This window comes from Protopterus annectens, chromosome 7.part0 (assembly GCF_019279795.1).
Source record: "Protopterus annectens isolate FY-2018-M chromosome 7.part0, PAN1.0, whole genome shotgun sequence".
Taxonomy (NCBI): Eukaryota; Metazoa; Chordata; order Ceratodontiformes; family Protopteridae; genus Protopterus; species Protopterus annectens.
Window position 1 is genome coordinate 381,755,614 of NC_056739.1, and position 24,707 is coordinate 381,780,320.

General features: G+C 44.7%; 1 protein-coding gene across 1 annotated transcript in view; it reads left to right on the plus strand.

Moving 5' to 3' along the window:
* The window catches only part of LOC122805960 (suppressor of tumorigenicity 7 protein homolog), an 861,860-nt gene extending 839,695 nt beyond the window's left edge, over positions 1-22,165 (plus strand). The window contains exon 8 of the mRNA XM_044076200.1: positions 21,163-22,165. Within this exon, the coding sequence (XP_043932135.1) occupies positions 21,163-21,258 (96 nt within the window). The 3' untranslated portion in view covers positions 21,259-22,165. The remainder of the gene's footprint in view (positions 1-21,162) is intronic.
* Positions 22,166-24,707: the final 2,542 nt, after the last annotated feature.

Consider the following 24,707-nt stretch of genomic DNA (forward strand, 5'->3'; position numbering starts at 1 on the left):
GTTTGTGATCTGATCTCACCAGTGAGGGGTATACTTCCGGTGTTGAACATTGTGCTCCCATGTTCGTGATGATGAGATCAAGTATGTTTTCTCCTCTTGTGGGGATGGTGACTAGTTGTTCCATGGCATTTGAGTTTATGAATTCCAGGAACTTTTGGGCTAGGGTGTTTGGGCTTGAGTAGTGTTCCCAGTCTATATTAGGGTAATTGAAGTCACCTAGTATGATGGTGTTTGGTGATACATTTATCCCTCTAGTGTTTTCAGGAAGGCCATGTGAGGTTCCTGAGTTTGTGAGGGTGGCCTGTAACATGCTACAATTTGCAGAGCAGTCCTGCCTATGGTTAATTGCACCTGGATGGTCTCCGATGCATCGTGCGTTGCCACCAGTCTTGAGGTGTGGGTGTCTTTGATGAATATGGATAGCCCTCCTTTCTTGGTATTGTCCGGATTTTGGGGCGAACGCATGATAAGAGGTAAAACCTGATAGTGCTGGGGTGCTCTCAGGAGCCTTGAACCAGGTTTCTGTCACTGCACAGACATCGATGTTCTCCATACTGAGAAGGGCCTCGAAAAGTGCATTTTGAGATTTAGACTTCTGGCATTGAGCAGCATTACCCTTAGTTTTTTCCTTTTTGTGTTCTAGGGTGGTAGGTTTAGAATTTGAGCCTTGCCTAAAAAGGCACTATGGGGTGGCAAGAGCCTTTGCCAATATCCGGAATCCCAGGGGTGACAGGTGCAAGCCGTCCCTTGCGAAGCAGCGTGGCTTGTCCAGCATGTCATCCCAGGCAGACAGACATTGGATCCCCTTTGAATGACACCAGAGTTTAAGCCAATTGTTAAAGCTGATCATCTTATCTCTGTATTGTGGCATCATTCTTGGTGAAGGTAGGATACTGCTCAAGGTCAGGGTCATACCTGCCTGGGCTACATAATCAGAGAGCTCCTCATATCCTCCTTCATATTTGCCTTAAGGGCCTTCCAACACACCCTGAAGCAAAGCCCCCTGAAGTTGTTCACAGACAACACTACATTTCTTTGGTATATGAACAAAAAGGGGGGAACAAAATCCTACTTGCTATGCAGACTTGCAGTGCAAGCCTGGGAATTGGAAGCCCAGCATGGAGTCACCCTTCAGGCAGTCTACATTTCTTCAGCTTAGAACACTCAGGCAGACACCTTGAGCAGGTCCATGTCACAATCCCATGGATAGATGCTACACAGGGATGTGTTCCTGGACATAGTCCACAAGTGGGGTACACCATAAGTAGATCTGTTTGCCTCCCCTCTGAACAGACAACTTCCACTCTTTTGTACCAGGGTACCCAGCCTCCTAGCGAGAGCAACAGACACCTTCTCTTTCTCATGGAAGGGGATGTTTCTCTATGCATTCCTCCCCTTCCCACTCCTGCAGAAAGTCCTACTGAAAATCCAGCAGGACAAGCTAAAAATCTTGTTGGTGACTCCCTTTTGGCCAAGGCAGCATTGGTTCTTCCTCCTCCTGCATTTAGTCAGGGACGATCATCACAAGTTACCTCAGAGTGGACCGTCTCACACAGGGATCCCTAATAAATTCCCATCTGGAATCTCTGAATCTAACTCTGTGGATGAATTTTGATCCCTTTCAGGCACCTCTACACAGAGGACGTGCTTAAAGTCCTGCAGGAGGCCAGGAAACCCAATACTAGGAGATCCTATATGTCTAAATGGAAAAGATTCTCCATTTGGTGTCTACAAAGACAGCTTGACCCATTTCAAGGTGAGGTCCCACTAGTCGTGTCCTATCTGTGTGAATTGTTGCAAGCCGAGTTGGCATATTCTTCAGTTAGGGCCCACCTAGCTACTATTTTAGGTTGTCTGCCTCTTGACCCTCCCCTTGCTTCCCGACTCCCAGTAAAGTTATTCCTTAAGGGAGAACTGCACCTCAGGCCCCTCCGGAAGCCAGTTCCACCTCCATGGGACCTGAACTATGTCTTAGAGAAGCTCACTGGTGCCCATTTTGAACCAGCATCTAAAGCCCCTCTGAAACATAGCAGTTGGAAAACTGTGCTCCTGATGGCCCTGACATCAGCCAGAAGAGCATCAGAGCTCCAGGCTGTCATGGCAACCCCTCCTTTTCTCCTCTTCCACAAGGCTAGAGTGACTCTGAGGACCAATCTTGTCTTTTATGCCCAAGGTGTCAATGAGCTGTCCCTGAACCAATGTATTCACCTTCCCACCTTTTTTCCACATCCCAGAAATGACCGTGGAGTCTTGCATTCCCTTGATGTTCACAGACAACTCATATTCTACCTTGACAAGGCCAAGTCCAATAGGAGAGCAGAGCAGGTATTCTTCGGGTTTCACTGTTGCTGTCATCATACTTGGGTTATCTGCCTGCAGGTAGCCCTCAGTCGGCCCAAATACCAGAGTCTTGGCAGATATTTTTGCCTCATCCATGACGTCAGGGGTATAAAACATGCAGCCGACACCATTACATCAGCTTTTCTTGCTGTGCGGTAGCCCGAAGCAGAAGCAGTTTGCAAGTGCCGGTCGGCAGCTACCTGAAATTTTCGTTTTTCGAGTTTCAAACCTGAAGTCTTCTAAAGCTAAATACCCAGTTGGGGATCCATTTTTCTTGCTCTAACCGATGTCAGAAAAAGTTAGTAATTGTCTTGCCTGTGGAAAGCAAATACCTCACAGAGATTTTCATTCTTACTGCATCATCTGTTTAGGCCCAGACCACGACATCCCTCACTGCTGGTTTTGTGTCTTGTTCAACGCCTGAATTATTCATCATCTGACTATTTTTGTCTCTAAATTGTTTTGCTCTCATTCTCCCTATTCCGAAATGACTTTGGTAAGTCATCCGACTACTGATCTTCTGAAAAAATGCAAAGATAAAGACAGAGATGGACCGCATAGGTCCAAAACTGTTGACGACACTTCCGTTAAGCTAGTCGCCAGTCCGCCGGTACTCAGTGAGGCACTTTCGCAGCCCCTGTTACCTGCTTCTACAGATTCGCAGTCCTCTACTAAGACCCTTTCGGAGTCCGATATGCAGCAAGATGGTTCTTCGACTATGGAACCTGCAGATGTCTCTACCTTGGATGGGTCCGGAGCCGCTGTGCAGGCACCGGCTTCTGAGGGTGTATTCAGACCTTCCGATGTTAGTATCAAACTGACTACTCCGTTAATGACTAAATCTGCTGAATTTCTCAGGCCCAGAGTTCACACTACGCCTAGGAAACAGACGACCAAAGCACATTCTCAAGTTTCCATGCCACAGAAACAAATGCTTAGAATGGCTGAAGACCTTATTACTTTAACCAGCCTTCCCCCTCTAAAAGACAAAGAATTGATTTTCCTTCTGATTCTTCAGACCATGAGTCTGATGACTCTGACCCATGTGATTACCAGGACATACTCTTATCTACCTATGAGAACTCAAATGCAGAGAATTGAATTCCCTCCGCCTCCCCCCCAGAGGACCTTTCTTTCGGTGAAACCTTGCATACCCTAAGAGAGCATTTCCACTGAGAATGCCAGGACTACCCACAGTCCAAAAAGAGACTCTGGGAATTGTTAGACTTGCCTCAGCTTAGGCCTCTAGCTATTCCCCCTGTCCTGGATATTGTAGATGATGTCTTCATGGAATCCAGCCTTAACCCAGATACTTTACCACCTGCTCCTAGAAAGTCTGACAGATACTACAGAGTACCTGACTGTCACAAATTTCCTTTTAAAAATCCCACTGCGGATCCAGAGACTATTTCCCAGGGACCTAAAGGTATTAAGGCTTCTAAAGCCAAAAACTCTACCCCTTCGGACAGGGATTCTAGGGCTCTAGACAGATGGGGTAAGAAGCTTTATACCTCTGCAACTCTTGCCATCAGGGCTTTAAATTGCCAGTTTCACATCTTGAAGTACCAGCAGCATATTATTGATCTAATTAAACAAAAAATGTTGTTGATTCCTGATTGTGCAGAAAATAAGGACTTACGAGACTTAATGCATTCTGCAAACCAAGTTGGTAAACATACTTTGCAGTGTGGTTTTGATGCCTTAGAAGCATCTTGCAGGGTTGCTGTCACTGGGTCTGTTCTGAGAAGGCATGCTTGGCTGAAGGAACAAATCTTGCCAGACCATGTCAAGGCAAAATTACTTGATGCTCCATTAAACCAAGAATGTTTGCTTGGCTCGAAAGCAGAAGAACTTAAAAAGATGGAGGAAAAGGCTAAATCCATGCAAACTATTAAAGATTTCTTACAGGTACAGCCACCTAGATTCAGTAGGCATTGGCCTTCTAAAAACTGGTCCTTTCCAGTCCCTTCCAGACCTTCTCAGCTCAAACCCAGGGGCAACAGACCACAAAGACTGCAGTCTCAGGGTATGCACAGATCTAAACAATGGAGCTCTCCCTCCTCAAAAACTGGGGGTGGTAAGCCACCCCCTATGAAAAAAGTTCACAATGACTTGTCCTTAATCCTTCCCAGCCATGGCCAGGTACTTGCACCCCTAGGAGGAAAACTCACCCTGCGTGCAAAAAACAAGGAGTATATTACCCAGGACCGATGGGTCTTAAACTTTTCGTTATGTACTTACCATAACTTTAGATGTATGGGATCCATCTCGCCTACATTCTCTACAGATGAGTTCGGAGCCGATCCTCGGCTCCGACTCGGCACGCTATACAATAGCACGAAGTCTCTTATTGGCTGAGTTACTTCATATCCCAAGATGCACCACTACTGCTTCCTCAGATCTTGTTTGTCCGCACACATGCACACACACATAGACTGTTGTTATAAGATTGCCAGGTGTTTCAAGAGAGGAAAACAGTTGTATTCGGATCGTCCGGTCTCTTCTGGCCTCCAAGGCAGGGGGAAGGAGGGTGGGTTATTAGGAATGTAGGCGAGATGGATCCCATACATCTAAAGTTATGGTAAGTACATAACTAAAAGATGTAATGTGATCCTATCTCACCTACATTCTCTACAGATGGGACAGCGTCCCTAGCACCTAATTCCTGGGTGGCTCATTGGAAAACGGTCCGGAGAACCGTGGAACCGAAGGAAGCTCGACCCCTAGACGCCACATCCAATTTGTAGTGAGAAATAAAGGTGTGTAGAGAAGACCACGTGGCAGCCGCACAGATGTCATTAATAGAGAGCTTGGAATGAAAGGCTGCCGAAGTGGCCATAGCCCTGGTAGAATGAGCTTTCACTGGAATTGTAAGCTCTTTATTTGAAATGCGATAAATATGACTGATACAGTCTCTGATCCACTTGGCAATAGTGACTTTCGTGACGGCTTTGCCCAATTTATTGTCCGAAAAAGACACAAACAGTTGATCTGATTTTCGTGCTTGGTGTGTCCTATCCAAATAGAAACGAAATTGTCTGTGCACATCTAAGCTGTGAAAGGTATACTCAGCTCTGTTTGTATACTTAGGGAAAAAAAACGGTAATTCCAGTGATTGTTGCAAACAAATGTTAGAACAAACCTTTGGTATAAAGGATGGGTTTGGTCTAAGAGATACTCTATCCTTGTGAAATACCAGGTATGATGGTTTGACACATAAGGCTTGAAGTTCTGAAACTCGCCTGGCTGATGTGATAGCAACTAGAAGGGCAGTCTTCCAAATAAGAAATTTCAAGTCACAGGTTGCTGCCGGCTCAAAGGGAGGTGCGGTTAATGCGCCTAACACTATGTTAAGGTCCCACGGTGGTGCGGGATGAGATATAGGGGGCCATAGAAGCCAAGCTCCTTTAATAAAAGCTTTGCACAACTTATTGCTCATTAAAGGTGGTTCTACGCTCTCGTGAAAATTGGAAATAGCTGCCAATTGAACTTTGATGGCAGACACCGAACAACCCTGGTTGAACAGGGAAGTTAAAAACTTCAGAACCTCTGACACCGAAGCTGTCATAGGGTCTAATCCTTGGAGTTGGGCCCAAATAGCAAACCTCTTCCATTTACTGCTATACATCTTTTTAGTAGAAGTCTTGTGGGCCAAGGGCAAAATATGCAAGACTTCAGGGTCGAAAGAATGGCTCCTAACTATGGTCGGAAGAGGAGTAGCCAAGCTGCTAGCTTCAATGATTGTAGGGACTGATGGAGCTGTCCTGACTGATGCGTCAGGAGGTCCGGAACTTGGTCCAGGAACCAGGGACCGTCCAATGCATACTTGCGAAGAAAGGGGAACCAAACTTGACGAGGCCAGTATGGGGTGATTAGAATCACTTTGCTTCCCAAGCGAATCGCCTTCTGAATCATCTTGGGGAGAAGGGGAACCGGTGGAAAAGCGTATAGCAGACCGGAGGGCCAAGGTTGGACCAGAGCATCCTTGGGCATCTCCCCCGGCACTGGAACGAGAGAGAAGAATTGCTGGCATTTTGCGTTGAGGGGAGTTGCGAAAAGATCGCAACATGGAACTCCCCATCTTGTGAAAATCTGTGTTACCACTTTGTGATTCAAGGACCATTCGTGAGGGGAGAGAATAGTCCTGCTCAGTCTGTCGGCTATCACATTGGATGTCCCCGGAATGTGTGTTGCCACTAGAAAGCGTTTGGTAGCAATCGCCCAATCCCATAACTTCATGGCCTCTCTGCAAAGGGGGTAAGACCTGGTTCCCCCTTGCTTGTTCAAGTACCAGACTACCGACATGTTGTCTGACTGAATGGCAATCGTCCCCCGGGGGAGGTGATCGTGCAGTGCTTGCAACGTTAAAAGCACCGCCCTCATTTCCAGGATATTGATGTGGAGAAGATTCTCGTCGGAGTGCCACGTGCCTTGGACCGACCTGTCCAGATAATGCCCCCCCCACCCTGTCTGGGAGGCGTCCGAGGGGGATGGGGGAACGAAGGGTCGCCCCTGATCCAGGTTGGAGGAAAGAAGCCACCAACGAAGATCCTGTTTGCATGTCTCTGTGATCAATATGTGGTGACTGAGGGGGAGATCTTGATAAGACCACTGGACTGAGAGGAGCCACTGGAGTATCCTCATATGCAACCTTGCCAAGGGGACGAGAAGAATGGTGGCTGACATGGAACCTAACAGCTGCAGGACCATTCTCGCTGGAGCGCAACGTCTGAGGAGTAACGCCCGAACCTGAGACTGCAATGTTGCTATCCTTTCCGCAGGAAGATAGACTTGCATCTGCCTTGAGTCTATTTCTGCACCAATAAACAGAATACGCCGTGATGGCAGCAATACGGATTTTATCCAATTGAAGGTGATTCCTAAGGATTTGCCTAGGGAGATGGTGGCTGCTAGAGTTTTTAAGAGTAGATGCCTTGAGGTGGCAGTTAGGAGCCAATCGTCTAGGTATGGAAACACCTGGAATCCTAGACTTCTCAGGTGAGCAGTCACCACTGCCAAACATTTGGTGAACACCCTGGGGGCTGTGGTGAAACCAAAGGGCAGTGCACAGAACTGGAAATGACTGTCCCCTAGGCTGAAGCGCAAGTGTCTCCTCGACGCCTGATCTATCAGAATGTGATAATAGGCATCTTTGAGATCTATGGAGCACATCCAAACACCCTTCTCCAGAAGCGGGAGAATGGTTTGTAAGTTGACCATCCGGAATTTGGACTTTTTCACTGATCGGTTTAACCTGCTGAGATCCAAAATGGGCCTCAAGTCCCCGGTCTTTTTTGGTACCAAAAAGAATCTTGAGTAAGTCCCTGATCCGGCCTGATCTGCGGGGACAGGTTGGATGACTCCTTTTTGAAGCAGCTTTGAAATTTCGATGGCTGCCAGATCCCATTGACTGAGTGGCGGGTCTGGGATTCTTTGGGATGGTGGGGGGGTTGAGAGAAGGGAATGGTGTAACCTCCGGCGATGATTCGGAGCACCCATTGTTCCTGAGTGATACTTTCCCAGGCCTTTAGGTGCCTCGAAAAATGACCCCCGACTGGCTCCGGAGCTGCACAGTCGGGCACTCCTTCAGGGATGCTGGAAGGAGGAGGAGCCATGAAAGGACTCGCGGTCTCCAGTGTTGCAGGGGCCTCCGCCGCCTCTGGGACGGCGTCTCCCTGAAAAATTTCCCCTTCCTCTGCCTCTAGAAGGGGAATCGCTCTGCTGCGATGAGTAAGGCTTTTGAGACTTATGGAACCACATTTTCCCTCCTCTTCGAGCCTTGGGATAAGGTCTGAAGGGAGTGGAAAATCGGGCCCCTACGGCAGTTAAAGTCTTACCCTCCTGCTCGCAGTGAGTCAAAGTGTCCTTTACCTTGGGTCCAAAAAGGGAGGACCCATAGAATGGGGCGTCGGCAAAGGAAGACTTAAAGGCCTCCGCAAAGTGACACAGGCGCAGCCAGGCTTGTCTCCGTTGAGCAACACCTGTGCCCGCCGCTCTGCTTGTTCCTTCGGCTGCTTACGAAATGAGCCTCATGGACGAGTTGGATAGGGAGGACAGGGTAGCCAACTGTGAGTTAACCGTCGGGGCTAACTGCTCAGGTAAGTTACCAGAGAGGGTATCCGAAAGTTCCTTGACCAGATCCCTCTGCAGTCTCGTAAAATGGGTCAAGTAGTTCAGAGACCTTAATGTAAAGGTTGCTGAAGCAAGGGTGCGCTTCCCGTACCGATCCATGCTCCTAGACTCCTTATTAGGAGGATGGACGGACGTTGAAGCCTCTGCCACATCTTGTTGGGTGGCAGATGCCACCACCAAGGCATCTACAGCCACTCCTTTGGAAAGAAAATCCTTATCCGGGGGTGCAGACAGGAATTTATTGGGGCGAGCTGGCACCGGTTCAACAGAGTCCGGGTGTTCCCACGCCCTTCGAGAGATCAAATCGAGGAGCTCATCGAAGGGCGGAGACATCCAGGAGGCGGAGGGCTGAACCCCGAAGGCCTTGAGGAACACCGACTCCTCAGCAGAAGGGGGTTTGGACTGCCAGTCTCCTCGTTGCTTAAGGATTTCCAAGATGTCCGCAAAGGATACATCATCCGAGGATGACTTGGGGGACCCTTCCGCATCATCGAGGTCGGTATCCGATGTGAGAGACTCATCAGGGGAGTCAACGTGCTTCCTCTTGCACTGTCTCTTCCTCGGGGGTTCCTCCGAAGACATTTCGGAGGGACCTCCAGGAAGAAGGGAACCCCCAATGGGGGTAACCTCAGGCCCCAGGGCTCTGCTGTCATGAGACAGGGGGATTGCAAAGGAACCAGTCTCCGTGCCCAGGGAAGGTGGTGGTGAGATGGTAGAAGTGGCCAAAGAGGACTTGGCCAAGGCACTCCTCATGGCCTTGAAGGCGGGACCCTCAGAGTCCTGGGAAGGTTCAACCCCCAAGGCCACAACAGCAGTCGGAACTCCCGCCGCCGACGCGCCGAGAGGGAGGCTGGGAACCGAAAGGATCGGTCCCGAAGCGTCCCCCCGGGGCCGACAGAGGAGGTCCGCGTACCGAACACCGACCCGAAGGGCGGGGTTGGAGTTAGGGTTGAAACCGACCCGACAACTTCCACCGGCTCCACCAACACCGACTCCAACTGTGCCGAAGCTGTTGGAGGAGGAACCGAGAAGGCAGGGTGGGAAACCGGCTCCGGAGCCAACTGGGCTGGAGCCGAGACCAACTTTTGAAAGACTGGAGACTGAAAAAGCCTTTGAGGCACCCTGTCTATATCCGAATTGGACATCCTCGACGACCGAGAAGAGACCGACCGGGTCCGAGTCGACTTCTCCGCCGGTTCCGAAAGACTGGGGCACCGGCTCCGAATGGTTTCGAGAAGTATCGGCGCCAAGGGAGATTCTAGTACCACAGCAATTTCCCTCGGAGCTGATGTGGACTCGGCACCGAAGGGGAAGAGTCTGAGCGGGCAACCTTCATCGGCTCTGAAGGCAGTGGAGCCGATGGAGATGACTCGCCTCTCGATGCCCGAGCTCTCGGCTCCGAAGCCAGAGGAGTCGAGGCTGGAGACATCGAGGCAGACCGTTCCGCCCTCGGCTCCGAAGTCCGTGGAGCTGACGGAGAAGCCTGCCTTGATTTTTTTGCTGTCGGATCCAACGGGCTGGTCGGAGCCGAAGATTTTTTCTTCCTTGACGGGGAAGAAGAAGAAGATAGGGCTTCCTCAAAGGAAGGGGTAATAAGCCCTTTCAAAATCAACTTATTTTTCCTCTCTTGGAGCACGCGAGAGGAAAAAGCATGGCAAATGCGACAGGATTCCTGAAGGTGCTTCGGCCCCAAACAGTATACACATAAGGAATGATCGTCCGTAATGGACATTTTATAGTTGCACTTCGAACATTTTTTAAATCCTGATGGCCTATGTTCCTTTGACACGGCTATCTACTTCAACACTGACTTCTAAGAGAAAAATAATACGTATACTAAGGCAAGGTCCCTCTAAGTTAAACGGGATCACTTACCAACAAGGAAAAAGTACAATTTACCACAGAAAAATTTTTTTAAAACTACACAATTCTACAAGGAGTAGCTGTTAAACAGCTCTAACTAATGCGTGTGGGCACAAGGCCCCTCTAACTTAAACGGGATCCTCGAAGAAAATACAATTTCACCACAAAAAATCAAAAATACTCAGTCACACAACAATAAGTAGCTGTTAAAACAGCTTTTGGGTAAGTTTAGTGAAAGTTTGACAGAAAAATAACCACTAAGAGGCACTTAGCTCAGCCAAGTCCGAGACCACGTCTATGCTGTAGAAGCGGCAAACGAGATCTGGGGAAGCAGTAGTGGTGTATCTTGGGATATGAGGTAACTCAGCCAATAAGAGACTTCGTGCTATTGTATAGCGTGCCGAGTCGGAGCCGAGGATCGGCTCCGAACCCATCTGTAGAAAATGTAGGCGAGATAGGATCACATTACATCAGTGTATTCCAGGGATACAGATTCCATTTCCACTCTCTGCCAACTCCAAGCAAATTGCCATACCTTCCTCCAAACCAGTGGGCAGAGGCCCAAAAGCAAGTACTTTCTCTTCTCAGTATCAGGGCTGTTCAACCTGTGCCAGCAGAGCAAAGGGGACAGGGTTTCTACTCCAGGCTGTTCCTGGTGCCCAAGAAAGAGAACTCTTGGCGCCCTCTTCTGGATCTTTAATCCCTAAGCACCTTCCTGGTGATACCAAAATTGAAAATGCTTACACTCCAGCAGCTCCTTCCTATGCCAGCCAAGGACTCCTGGCTAGTCATCCTAGACTTTATCTGCATGTCCCCATAAGGGAATCTTGCAGGAAATATCTTCGTTTCAGGGCAGGCTCTATGCACTATCAGTTCTCTGCACTTCCCTTTGGCTTATCCCCCCCCTCGCTGTCCAAACTCTGAAAACAGACGCATCAGACTATGCATGGGGGAGCTCACATGGCAGGCAAATGCATTCAAGGCAAATGGAGCCCGGGACAAATTCATCTGCATATCAATCAAAAAGAAATGTTAGCTGTACAGAATGCACTGATAGCCTTCAAATACCTTATCCTGCCAGGACAATTCCTGATAGACAGACAACACCACAGTTATGTGGTACATAAACAGGCGGGGGGCACTCACTCCTACCCATTCTGCAGGTTAGCCATGGCTCTGTGGAACACAGCCTTAAGCAACCAAGTGCACCTGCAAGCTCAATTCCTGCCAGCCAAACAAAATTCACAGGCAGATGACTTAAGCAGAAATCTAATGGACCCACACGAGTGGAAACTGGAACCAAACTCATTCAAACTTCTAATACACAGATGGGGGACACCAGAGGTGGGCCTCTTTGCATCCCCCCAAAACCATCAACTAAACAGATTTTGCACCAGAATTCCCCACAGCCAAGCTTGGAAAGTGGATGCCCTATCCTTCACATGGGAAAACCTCTCAATCTACGCCTTTTCCCCCTCTGCCCCTCCTTCCAAAAGTACTCCTCAAGATCAAACAGAACAGGCCAAAAACAATCCTTATTGAACCAGACTGGCCACGCCAGCACTGGTACCCACTCCTACGCAGTCTGACAGCAGTGCACCCTGGCACCTACATCAGACCCCCTCTCTGCTGTCCCAGCAGGAGGGGCAGATTTTGTATCCCCATCTGCAATCCCTGAACCTGGCAGCCTGGCTTATTCCCTGAATACGTCACCAGCAACCCTCAGCAAACAGGTGCTGGATGTTATCCTTGAGGCCAGGAGGCCCAGTACTAGGAAATCCTATTCAGAAAAATGGAATAGATACTGTTCTTGGAGCCAGTCTCAAGGGAAGGACACAGCGGTGCCCTCCTTGCCTCAAATCCTAGATTACCTAGCAGAGCTGCTCCACAAAGACCTTATCCTCCTCATCAATTAAGATTCATGCCTCTGCCATCTCAGCTCATTGCAATACTGAGCCACCCCTCTTCTCTCACCCTCTGATCAAACAGTTCCCGAGAGGAGCTAACAATTTAAGACCCCCAAAGCGAGCTCCCACTCCTGCCTGGGACCTTAACTTTGTACTAGAGAAGCTCACACTTCCCCCTTTTGAGCCTGCTGCTACAGCAGAGTTAAAATTCCTCTCTTGGGAAACAGTCTTACTGCTAGCCATCACTTCAGCAAGAAGTGTCTGAGTTACAGGCCCTTATGGCTGTGGAGCCCTTCATTATCTTTCATGCGGACAGGGTTTCCCTCAGGACTAACCCATCTTTTATGCCCAAGGTGGTATCCAGTGTGTCTTTAAACCAATCCATCAAGTTTGCCAACCTTTTTTCCTAATCCTCAGAATAAAGGGGAAAGGATTACCTTGATAGGACTAAACCTTTCAGAAAATCTGACCAGCTGCTATTCAGCTTTGCTACGGGGTAGAGGGCAATGCCATTTTGAAACTAACCATTTCTAAATGGATAGCACACTGCATCCATTTCTGCTACAAACACCATGAAAAACCTATCCCACAGGGGATCAGGCATCATTCCACTAGGGCTACCTCAACCTCTACAGCTTTTCTCAGGGGAGTCCCTACCAGGGACATCCTGGAAGCTGCAACCTGGAGTTCTGTACACACCTTCACCCAGCATTACCACTTACCTATCTTTTCTAAATCCAGAGCTGGATTTGCCACAGCAGTCTTACAAGGCCTGCTAGCCAGCCCTACTACTTCTTGACTGACTCCACCCTTCCTCAGCTTTGGGAATCAACCCAAGTGTGATGACTGCAACAGTGAAACACGAAGAAGATAGTACAGTTGTGTACACTTACCATACATAAATGTAGATGTTCGAGTGTATTCAATGTTGCAGTCCTGGTTACCCTCCCTCCAAGCCCCTGTCTTTCTATACTTTTCACCTGTCCTCTTTTTTTGCCCATATCTTATGGAAATGGTGTTTACATTTTACTGGAGGTGTTCCACACCATTTGATTGCTTCCTATTTTGGGGGCTCCTGACATCTGGGGCAAGAAAAACTGATGTAATGGTGTCGGCTGCATGTTTTATACCCCTGATGACCTGACGTCATGGATGAGGCAACAGCATTCGATGCAGAAATCCCAAGACTTTGGTATTCAGGCCGACTGAGGGCTACCTGCAGGCAGATAACCCAAGTGTGATGACTGCAACAGTTAATACACTCGAACAACTACGTTTATGGTAAGTGTACACAACTGTACTTTCTTTGTTTCCTTTCATCCCAGAGCTCTGGAAAAAGTGACAGTACAGACCATTTCTGCCTGGGTTTCCAGGGCTATATCCGTTTCATACACCTACCATGGCAAACATTTTACCTCAAAAATTAAAGCCCACTTCACTAGAGCCATGGCCTCATCTGGAACCGCCTTCAATGGACTGGACACTGCTTCCATGCTAGAGGCAGCTATTTGGACATCTTTCCATACCTTCATCAAACATTACAAACAGGAACATATTTCCAGGTGTAGAGCAGGATTTGCTAGGGCAATCTTGCATGGCACTCACCAAAGGGTTTTGAATACTGAAACATGAGAATAGAAGGACGTAGAATAGTTGTGTAAAATCTTACCATAACCATAGATGTCCTTCTCTTCCATGTTGCAGTATTTTCCATCCCTCCCTCCTACCCCCCGCTTGTGTATATATATATATATATATATATATATATATATATATATATATATATATTTTTTCCCCCTCCAAATAATCCCTTTTTGGATGACACAGGACCTGTACAGCTATCCTGGGACTGGGGCGTTCAGTTCTGAGGAAAGGTACGTGCAGATGTCACTTTTATGACCCACTCTCCCTATGGCAAACATCAGATGTCTCATGTACCTAGCAGTGACTAGAAGCGTTATGCTTAGTTCCTTGGTTTCTTCCACATCCCTAAGGCACATGGGCAAGAGAAATGGTGCTGTTCAAACGTACGACAGGTGTGTACACTGTGAGAATGCGTATGCATTTGTCCTGTGGTGGACCGGCATCATGTCCATGGTTGTTTTTTGTTTTACAGTTATTTTTTGCCAGGACAGGCTTTAGCTTGTTGTGATTCTTAACTTGGATACTGCACAGAACTGCAGTCCTTAAACCAGTAAGCTTTGATAAGTTTTGTTAAGCTTCATAGAGAATATAATTAGTGCCTTCTTTGGTAGTAGAAAATGGCATTCAACTTAACTGCGTATGTTTTAGCCATGTTATCGGAGTTTTGCATTTTTTCCATAAATTAAACTATACACTCTATTCTGTTGGAGGATTGATGTGTTATACTGGGGCAGTTCTATTCGAGATACAAGCAGATGTTTAAATTACTGATCCAGTTTTCTTTTGTTATATGTAGTGGTTTTGGAAGAGCAAGTCCTTTGAGATGCATTTCTTTTTGATAACTGACTCAAATCAACTAAATTGGGTGTCTGTCTGTGGAGTGATCTGTAAGGGATTGGACAGGTTATGAGAATTGCTCAGGTATTTGCCATTAGCAGACAAAGGTCTTGGGATACTTCCAAGTATAATGTGAACATGTCAAAAAGAGAAGTGCACACAGATCCTAAAGTCCTATTCAGAATACCTGAAATCAGCTGACTTTTTGGCACATTATTGAGCTGATGCACTTGACATTTTAGACTGTTTATTTCCTTTAGTTTGTTCATCCCCAGCCTATATTTCCACATATATTGTGGCAGAGTACACTTGAATGTATTTATTTATTTATTATTTATTTACATTTGTTGACTGGGAGTGTCCGACCGGATATAGGTCCATTTTCAGCGGAGGCCCGGGAAGAAAAGCTCCACAGTTAAAGTAAACAGACAGTAGTTACATTGGATTACATAGTGATTAACAATTTAACATAGCAATTACTTACGACATATTTACAGATGAAGAACATAGTACATCAGTAGACAACTAGAATCTTTATCTGTGAAGTACATAACAGACATTAACAAATGTTACAATAATAAGTTCCTGCTGTATAATAAGTACTAGGCTTATGAGCATGTGAGCTTGCTATAATCAAGGTAGTGGTTGGATGGGGTGGGTGATATTAGAGTGTGAGTTGCAAGGGCATAGCCAGCATGTTTTTAGGTGCGCTTTTAGTAAAGTTTTGAAGTGGGTGCATGATGGTATGGAGGTAATTGTGGGTGGGAGGGAGTTCCATAATTTGGCTATGGTGCAAGAGAATAGTGCTTCACCAGCAGAGTTATTGGCTTTAGTGATCTGCAAGTGATTGTTGTTGCTGGATCTTAGTGGTCTGGTGGTGCGATAGGGTTGGAGTAGATTCTGGAGGGATGGAACATTTAGTTGGTGGTTTACTAGTTTGTGGGTGAGTGAGAGTTGATACCACTGAAGGAGGTGAGGGAGTTCAAGCCAGCCCAGTTCAGCAAGTGAGAGCCAGTGGTGACTACAGTAGGATGCCCCTGTGGCGAATTTGGCGATTTTGTTGTAGCAGGTCTCTAGCTTGTTTAGATCGCATTGCCTTAGGTTGGTATATATTGGAGAGGCATAAAGTAGGGTGGAGATAAGGTGGGAATTTGCTATTGAAATCTTTGCTGCTTTGGTGAGAAGTTGCTTATTTCTGTATAACACTCCTAGTTTTTTGTGGACTTTTTTTATGGTCATGGATATGTGAATGTCAAATTTTAGTTTGTCTGTTTCCACTCCTAGCAATTTGGTGTGTTCAGTTGGGTATATAGTGGTGTTGTCTTTTGCTGTGATGTTAAAGTGAGAGTTGTTTTGAGTATGTTTGGTGGGTTGGAAGATGAGTAGTGTAGTTTTGTTTGGGTTGAGTATTAATTGGGCATCGGATAACCAATTTCAACAGAGGAAAAGGCTTCCTGTGTGACTTTTTGCAGTTTGGGTAGGGACTGGGCTGAGCAGATGATGGTTGAGTCACCTGCATATTGTACAAGTGTGCCATGTTTGGTGGCAGAGGCTACATTATTGGTGTAAACAGAGAAGAGTAGGGATCCAAGGATGGATCCTTGGGGAACCCCTATGGAGATGGATAGTTGGGGAGATATGTCATTCTGCCATACAACGGATTGTTGGCAGTCAGACAGGTAACTCTGAAACCAGTTGGTGACTGATTGAGAGAAGAATAGGTTATTGAGGACAGAGATAAGTTTGTGTGGGACCATGTCAAATACTTTAGATAGGTCTAGGAAAGTAGCAGAGGAGAGATAGCCATTGTTTTTATGCTGAAGGATAGTGTTAGTAAAGGAGAGTAAGGCAGTGGTGGTGCTATGGTTTGGTCAGAAACCATGCTGAGTATTGGAAAGGAGGTTGTTAGTAAGGAGGTAGTCTGAGACCTGAGAGTGTATGCATCTCTCTAGTATTTTGGAGAGTGGAGAGAGAATAGCTATGGGGCGGTAATTGATTAGTTCTGTGGAGGGTCCGACTTTGTGTGGGGGAATTATATGTGATACTTTCGACAGTGTGGGAACGTAACTTTCTGACAGAGATCGGTTAATCAAGATGGATACTGGGTAGGCCAGAGAATCAGCTGCGATGTGTAGATATTCACTTGGGAGGTTGTCTGCTGCTAATTTGGTGGGTTTAAGTTTAGTTAAGAGTTTTTTTATATTGGAGGTAGGTACAGGAGAAAAAGAGAAGGCAGTGGGGAGATTACTAGTTGAAGGTGTGAGTTGGAGGGGAGGGGGGTTGTGTTGTTTAGCTAGTGATAGTATGGTTTGTGTGACGTGTGTGTTGAATGAGGTAGCAATATTTTCTGAGGAGTGAGGGATGTTAGGAGGAGGGGTACTGACTTTACCTGGGTGGAGGATGGAGTTTATGGAGGACCAGAATTGTTTGGGGTTATGTTGTGAGGAGTCTAGGGCAGACTGGTAGTATTGGAATTTGTCCTGTTTTATTAGCTTTTTGACTCTATTGCGTAGTTCTGGGAATTTCTGTCTAGTTGAGGGGGTTTTGATTTTGCGCCAGTGCTCCCAGGTTTTATCCCTGTTTTTCATTTCTGACTTAGTGGTTTTCTGTAGCCATGGATAGGGTTGTGCTTTGGTTCTGGAAAGTCTTATGGGGGCATGGTAATTAAGGATGCTCAGGAAGGTAGTATTAAAAAATTCAACTGCGTCATCAAGACTGAGGTACTTTAGAGGATACCAGTTACATTCTTTGAGGGATGAGATGAATGTGAGTGGGTTAAAGTTTAGTTTTTTATGTATTTGACAGTAGATGACAAGTTTAGCTTGGTATAGGTATTTTTTGAGTAGGAATGTTGGGGAGTGATCACTGAGGCTATCTGATAAAGCAGCCTGTTGTATATGACTGGGGGCTCTTACTGACTAGTATCCAGTCCAGGGTAGTGTGCTTGCTGGAATTTTTATTTATCCTGGTTGACGACTGGACAAGTTGGGTGATGCCATGAAGGTTTACATGATGAGTTGGATGTTTGCCAGAACAGCATTGCCAGTCAATATTGAAATCACCTAAAATGATAGTTTCTTGGGGGAGATGGTGGGTAGACCAGCTGAGGAGGTTTTCTAGTGGAGGGATGTTTTGGCCATGTGGGAAGTAGCATCCAATTATGTTGATGGTTTTGTTTTGGTTTATTTTGAGGTTGGTATATATTATTTTGCCTATTTGTGGAGCTGATGATTTTAAGATCTGGATGTTTAGATGCTGTTTAAATATTATAGCTACACCGCCTCCTTTCTTGTTTAGCCAGTCTACTCTTAGTATGCCGTAACCTGTAAAGGAATATTTGCTCACTGATAATGTGAGGTTTTAGCCAGGTTTCTGTCAGGATGACTGTATCTGGGGAGTACAAGTCTATGGTGGCATGGAGTTCATGGACTTTGTTGGATATACTTCTAATATTTAGGCTTAGTAGAAGAAAGTCACTTGGCTTTCTATTGGCTGTAATATGGGAGAAGTTGTGGTTTCTAGTCTGATTATGAGGATTGGGGTTGGAGATGGTAGGGCCAGGGTTAGGGTGGATGGTCTCCACTTAGGGCAAGTTTTGATATGCATGAGGTTATTAGTTTTCTCAGTTTTTGAATGTGTTTTTTTATAAGGGAAACTTTATGATTGTGCTCTGTAGGTAATAGCTATGGTGGGAGGGTTACTATGTTAAGTTGTAGGGATGCTTTATGTTTGAGTAATATAGTTGGTAGAGTATGTGGGGGGATGCATAGGGATGGTTCTTGAGTTGGTGGGAGGGGAGCCGAGTGAGGGTGAGACATGAGTGGTGGTGTGAGTAGTAGTACAGTGGTGTAGTGGTTGAGTGGGGGAATGATGGAGCTTTGGTAGGATGTAAGATATGCAAGTAGAGTGCATGCAGTGAGCATAGGTAAGGTATGCTTGTACATGTTAGTTGAGGAGGTGTGATAGTGGTGGGAAGATGGAGGAGGTAGTGTTTGGTTAGTGCTGTGGTTGGCTATTGGAAAGATGGGAGGGGTTTGTTAGTGTAATAAAGGTGGGACCACTGGGGGCGGGAGGGAATAGAGGGCAGGGTGGAGAGTGAAGCGGGTAGAGACCCTGTTAGTTGCTCTTATGAGGGGGCTGGAAACAATCAGTTAACAGAGTTAACTGATAAATGAACATGAGAGTGACAAGGGTGGTTGTAGTTTTAAAAATGGTGCCTGCCACAGGTAATATTTATTAACTTTGGGATTGTCTTAAGGTAAAAAACAGGGAAGGGGGAGGGGAGAACAAGGGTGTGAGCAGGCAGTTCTTTGTACTGCTGCTAATGAGCCAAAGCAAAGACAGGTTTGTGTTTAAGAAACAATCACAATTGACCAAGGACTGCTCTGAAACTATAAGTCATTTCTTAACTATTTCTCAGGTGGAAAAACAGGATAACCTTGTATCAGTAGGCTACTGTGATCTCAGTTTAAATTAACAAACACAGTATTGATCAGTTATGGATACTATTTGCTAACAGAAGGGAATAAGAGAGAAAGTGGAAGATGTGTGTGTGTGTGTGTGGGGGGGGGCTTCTTACAAGCCAAAGCAGAGTGCTCTCCAGGTTAAAATGAATATTGGCTCAAGCAGGTAGACACATACTCAAAGTTAACTTTAGCTGTTTGCAGACAGTTCAGACCCGGAATGCGCATTTCTTATAAGAATGATAAAGGTGGTGCCGCATTTGAATACTTAAGAGTGGTGTTATGTCTAGAAAAGAAGAGTAGAGAGAGGAGTAAGCACTTTTGAGATGGTAAATATATATTATAAAGATTACAAAAAAGAAACTGAGCAAATAGCTACTGCATGCAGGAAAATGTCTTGAACCAACTACTAGTATATGCAGATACTGAGCCAATTGGAAAAACATATGTTAGAAGAAACCTCAGACAGTTATGCAGTCACAGATACAAATATAGCGAGCAGCAATCTGTCGTGGTTCTGTAATGTGATTCTATCCACCAGTAACAGCACAATTATATAGAAATAATTAGACACAAGTATGAGCTGTCTACAGACAACACAATTACATGAATAACATTAGTGAACAAGGTGCATCTATGCAAATAGACTATACTATTATACTAAAAACAACTTGGTGCAGACAAAATGCTAGCATGCCATAGTAACTTCCAATAATAAAGCTTAAATCATATTAGATGTCTACCACAATTCAACATAAACATATACAGTTGTAAAATGTCTAACAAAATTCAACATAAGTAGGCATTTACAGTTGTAAAACACTTACTGGAGAGACACTGAGCTCCTCATGGGGCCTGTAGCAGAGTGGATTATAGTTTTAAAAATGGTGCCTGCCACAGGTAATATTTATTAACTTTGGGATTGTCTTAAGGTAATAAACAGGGAAGGGGGAGGGGAGAACAAGGGTCTGAGCAGGCAGTTCTTTGTACTGCTGCTAATGAGCCAAAGCAAAGATGTGTGTGTGTTTAAGAAACAATCACAATTGACCAAGGACTGCTCTGAAACTGTAAGTAATTTCTTAACCATTTCTCAGGTGGAAAAACAGGATAACCTTGTATCAGTAGGCTACTGTGGTCTCAGTTTAAATTAACAAACACAGTATTGATCAGTTATGGATACTATTTGCTAACAGAAGGGAATAAGAGAGAAAGTGGAAGATTAGTGTGTGTGTGTGTGTGTGTGTGTGTGTGTGTGTGTGTGTGTGTGTTTTTACAAGCCAAAGCAGAGTGCTCTCCAGGGGAAAATGAATATTGGCTCAAACAGGTAGACACATACTCAGTTAACTTTAGTTGTTTGCAGACAGTTCAGACCCAGACTGCGCTCTTCTTATAAGAATGATAAAGGTGGTACAGCAGTTGAATACTTGAGTATTTATTATATAACAGATGCTGCTTTTTTAGCATTAAATTTATTTATTATATAACAGATGCTGCTTTTTTAGCATTAAATTTAGAAACACTTTTTAACTATTGGCTTTTTGAATTTGTAATGGATTTTTAAATGCTGTAGAAAGAGTTCTGAAAAACTGAGTGCTATAACCGCTTTTGTATGTGTTAATGTGTCATACTTTATGAATTATTCACGTCATCATATCCACAGATTTAGTTACTTCTGCTCGAGATATTACTAGTACTTTTATTTCTAAAATGTAGCAGTGCAAGTATCTTGTTTGACTTGGTTTTAGAATAGTACGTATAATCCTTTCTTCTAACATCTTAAGCTAAATTAGCTGTGATGTAAAGCATTTAAGTTGTATTCATAGAGTATTACTCACCGAATAGGTTTCTGGACATAACAGAAAAATCCATGGCTACAGTGAGTACATTTAGTCAAGCTGTGAGTTTTGTAGTACTGTTTATGATCAAGTGCTTATTATAATCATTGCATTTTTTTTCTCTGTTTTATACATTAACAGTTCTTCAGTACACTTTTTGCACCTTTCAACTTCGTTATGGAAAAGATGGAAACCTTCATGCCATCCAGCCTTTGGCATCAGCTAACAAGAATCTGACAGAGGGCACACACTAAGCAAGAACCCATGCTGTCCTCAGGAACTTTTAACCACATTTATTGGTGAAGTGTGGGGTTTACTAAGAAAGGATGACAGACAAGCTGCAATTCCCACACACATTTCATTACAAATATCTGTGATAATGGTGCTTAAACTGGAAAAAAAACTTCACTGAGTTTACAATTTATATGAACATGAACAGTGTACTTCACTGACTTATCGATTGTCATATTCATGCTATCGTCACCAAGCACTTATTTTCTTTTGGCATAATAAAAACAAACCCCCCATGGATACTAAATCATCAAGACAATGTGTTTTGTTTCCCTTGTGTTTTTGTGATAATTTATACTAGCATTATACATGCATCAGTTCTTACTGGCCTGCAGTAAAACAATGTAGACTTTTTAATTCTTCTATAAGTGTTTACTATTTTTGTAGTGCTTTGAAAGCACAGTCCTTCACTATGCATATAACCGCATATGGTTTTCATTGAAACAGTTCAGTAATATTTTCTTGTGTGGAATTGTCTTTATTTATTTGAAGGTCAACAAGTTTCCTACAACACTGTGTCCAATTTTTCAGGCAGCTAAGAAGACCTCTCAAATTATATATGCCATGTCTTCTAGATTCAAGCCATTTGAAACAGGTACTCTGATTCTGATGTCTGCTGTGGTGTTTGTTGCCAAGTCATCGTACTTTGTTTCTTAGAAATACTTGAACTTTTTCTATCCAGTGGGAATTTGTGAACTTAGGCAACTTACATGTGTACTGGTCTTTGAGCAAGTGATTAATTAAAGTTTGGCATTTGAGATGACATGTGAAATGCAAATGATACAAGCATGAGTATTTTTACTCTGCTTAGAACTTGCAATCTTGAAACAATAAAATGGTTAGTCTAAAAATATTTTTTTAATGCTTTGGTTCTAAGTGCTCATGGTAATAAGAAATTTGCATGACATGATTCTTTGAGTAATGAAATATGGTGTACATCAACTATTTTCAGGATAGGCTTATTGTATCCCCACACTTACGTACATCATCTAATACTTCTTCCTTGACTAAACTTTTTCCCCACTTTGTATATGTATTTTTGCATTGTAGTTGCTCTTGATTTTGAAAAGGTCCTTAATTTACAGACAGCACAGAAGGATACTTCTGCGCATTTTGTGCAGAGATGTGACCACTTGTGAGCATGGTATGAATTTTTATTGTGCAGCTGCACTTCCATTGCGTTAGCATTTGAAAAGGCATTAGTCCACATGGTATAGAGGCATTGAGCTCTTGCCTTGTTAGACATTTGAGGCATTAAAAAATAAACTAATGTATTGCCTGTGTTTGTTATGCTAAATGTGCTTTAGTTGTTAAATGCTTACTTTTGGGACTAGAACTGAGCTGCTGTAATACTTAAGCATTCCTTCAGAACAGAACTGACCATGTTGCAACTGACCATGTATAGTAGCAAACAAACTCCACTGGTGCCACATCGTTTGTTGCTCAGGGATGTCAGTATAACAGAAATGTGACATTGTTTATCGGTTGTCCAAGAAAAGTAATTTTTGAATGCGTTTCCACAAACCAGGTATAATATCCTTGCGTGTTGTCATGGCTTGTATCTTGTGGACTGTTGAAGAGTTTTTTAAACATCATTTCATTTGTTACCTGCAATAATACCACTCACTCTGTCATTATGTCAGTGTTTCGGATAAAATATGTTGAATTTTTAAATTTCTGTTTCCCATTTTGTTTTCTAGATGTTTATACTTGTTGCTGTCCTGTGCAGTCATTATATATTGAATTTGCAACTTGAAGTTTAAGGATAAGTTATTGGAACATATGACATTGTTTGTCCTTTACAAATGCTTTAAGAGCAAGCATGCATCAACAATGCAAGCTTTTAAGTGTATGAGGATTAAGCTGCTTGAATGAAAGTGGAGTTGGAAGGGTTTCCCTATAAGTGGCCATCATCCAAGTTATCATCCAGCAGGTCAGGTGCTATATTTCCTCATGCACAATTCTCTGATGCTATGTTTCCCAGATCACATCTCCTTTTTGAGCACTGATTACAGAGTAACACTTCATGCATCTTTTCTCTTTCCCCTTGCAAGGTGTTTCTTCTTTATGTGCAGCCAGTGTTGTTCATAGGTTGGTACTAGGCTGTTGGCCCTAGGGCCTATACAAGCCTAGCCGTAACAATTCCCTGGCTATTTCTTCCCACAATATTTACTTCCCTGGACCCCTTTCTAGCAGGGTGACTGACATGTTCCCCGGGGTGAATTTCCTATCTCCCATCTACTCATCAAGGTTCCTTTTGAAGAGGGCCAAGGAGGCGCTCTGCTTGACATGTATGGGCAGTCTATTCCAGAGTATGGGGAGTCTCTGGGTCAGGAACCTATCCCTCCAGCATGTTTTGCTCATTGTGATGACAAGGTTTAGATCCCTGGAGCATGTGGCTCTGAGGGATTGGGATTTCTTTATGTGTAGCATGTCCAACAGCTCAGGGTTTGACATGGCCTTGTATGTTAAGCAGAGATCACCTCTGAGTAGACATGCCACAGAGTATAGCAGGAGTTCTTTTTAGATGGTCAGCATATGGCATCTACTTTAGGACTGTGATTCTTTTAGTGAGGTATTTCTGCGGCCTTTCCAGCTGTTGCAGATGTCTTGTGAGGTACATACCAAATGGGGCATTATACTCTATAATGGGTCTAATGAGGGTTGAGGACAATGGGACAATGACCTCCTTTTTTCTGGATGAAAAGCTCTTAGTGATGAGGTGTGCCACATAGAAGGATTTCCTGACTGTTGTGGTGATGTGGTTATCGAAGGTGAGACCACTGTCCACCTGTGTCCCGAAGTCTGTCATCACACTTTCAGTGTTTAGTGTACTGCCAGCTTTGTGGTTATTCATTTATACATGGTTTTCCCAAAAGGGGATAACTATACATTTCTTGGCATTAAGCTTGAGCCCATGGCTATGGCACCAAGCATCTGTTTCTGTAAGGCCCTTTTGTAGAATATCCACATCATTTGGGAATTCAATAATGGCTCCCAGTTTGCAGTCATCTGCAAACTTTGTTAGCCAGAGTCCCTTAGTGTTGGCCTGTACTTCAGAGAAGTAGATGCCAAACAAGAGCGGTCCCAGGACTGAACCCTGAGGTATTCTACTTGTCTGGAGCTAGATTTGGAGTAGACTTCTTTTACAGTCTGGGTTCTGTCAGTAAGCCAGTTGGCAACCCATCGAGTGACGTAGGGATTTATGCCCAGCTTAGTAAGTTTATCTATGATTCCAGAGTGAGGGATGGTATCGAAGGCCTTGGCGAGATCCAGGTAGGCTCTGTGGACCACCTTACCTTCGTCCATAGCTCTGGAGACTGATTTGAAGAAGTCAGGCAGGTTCAGGAGACAAGATCGGCCCTTCACGAACCCAAACTGGGTGGGGTCCGGTG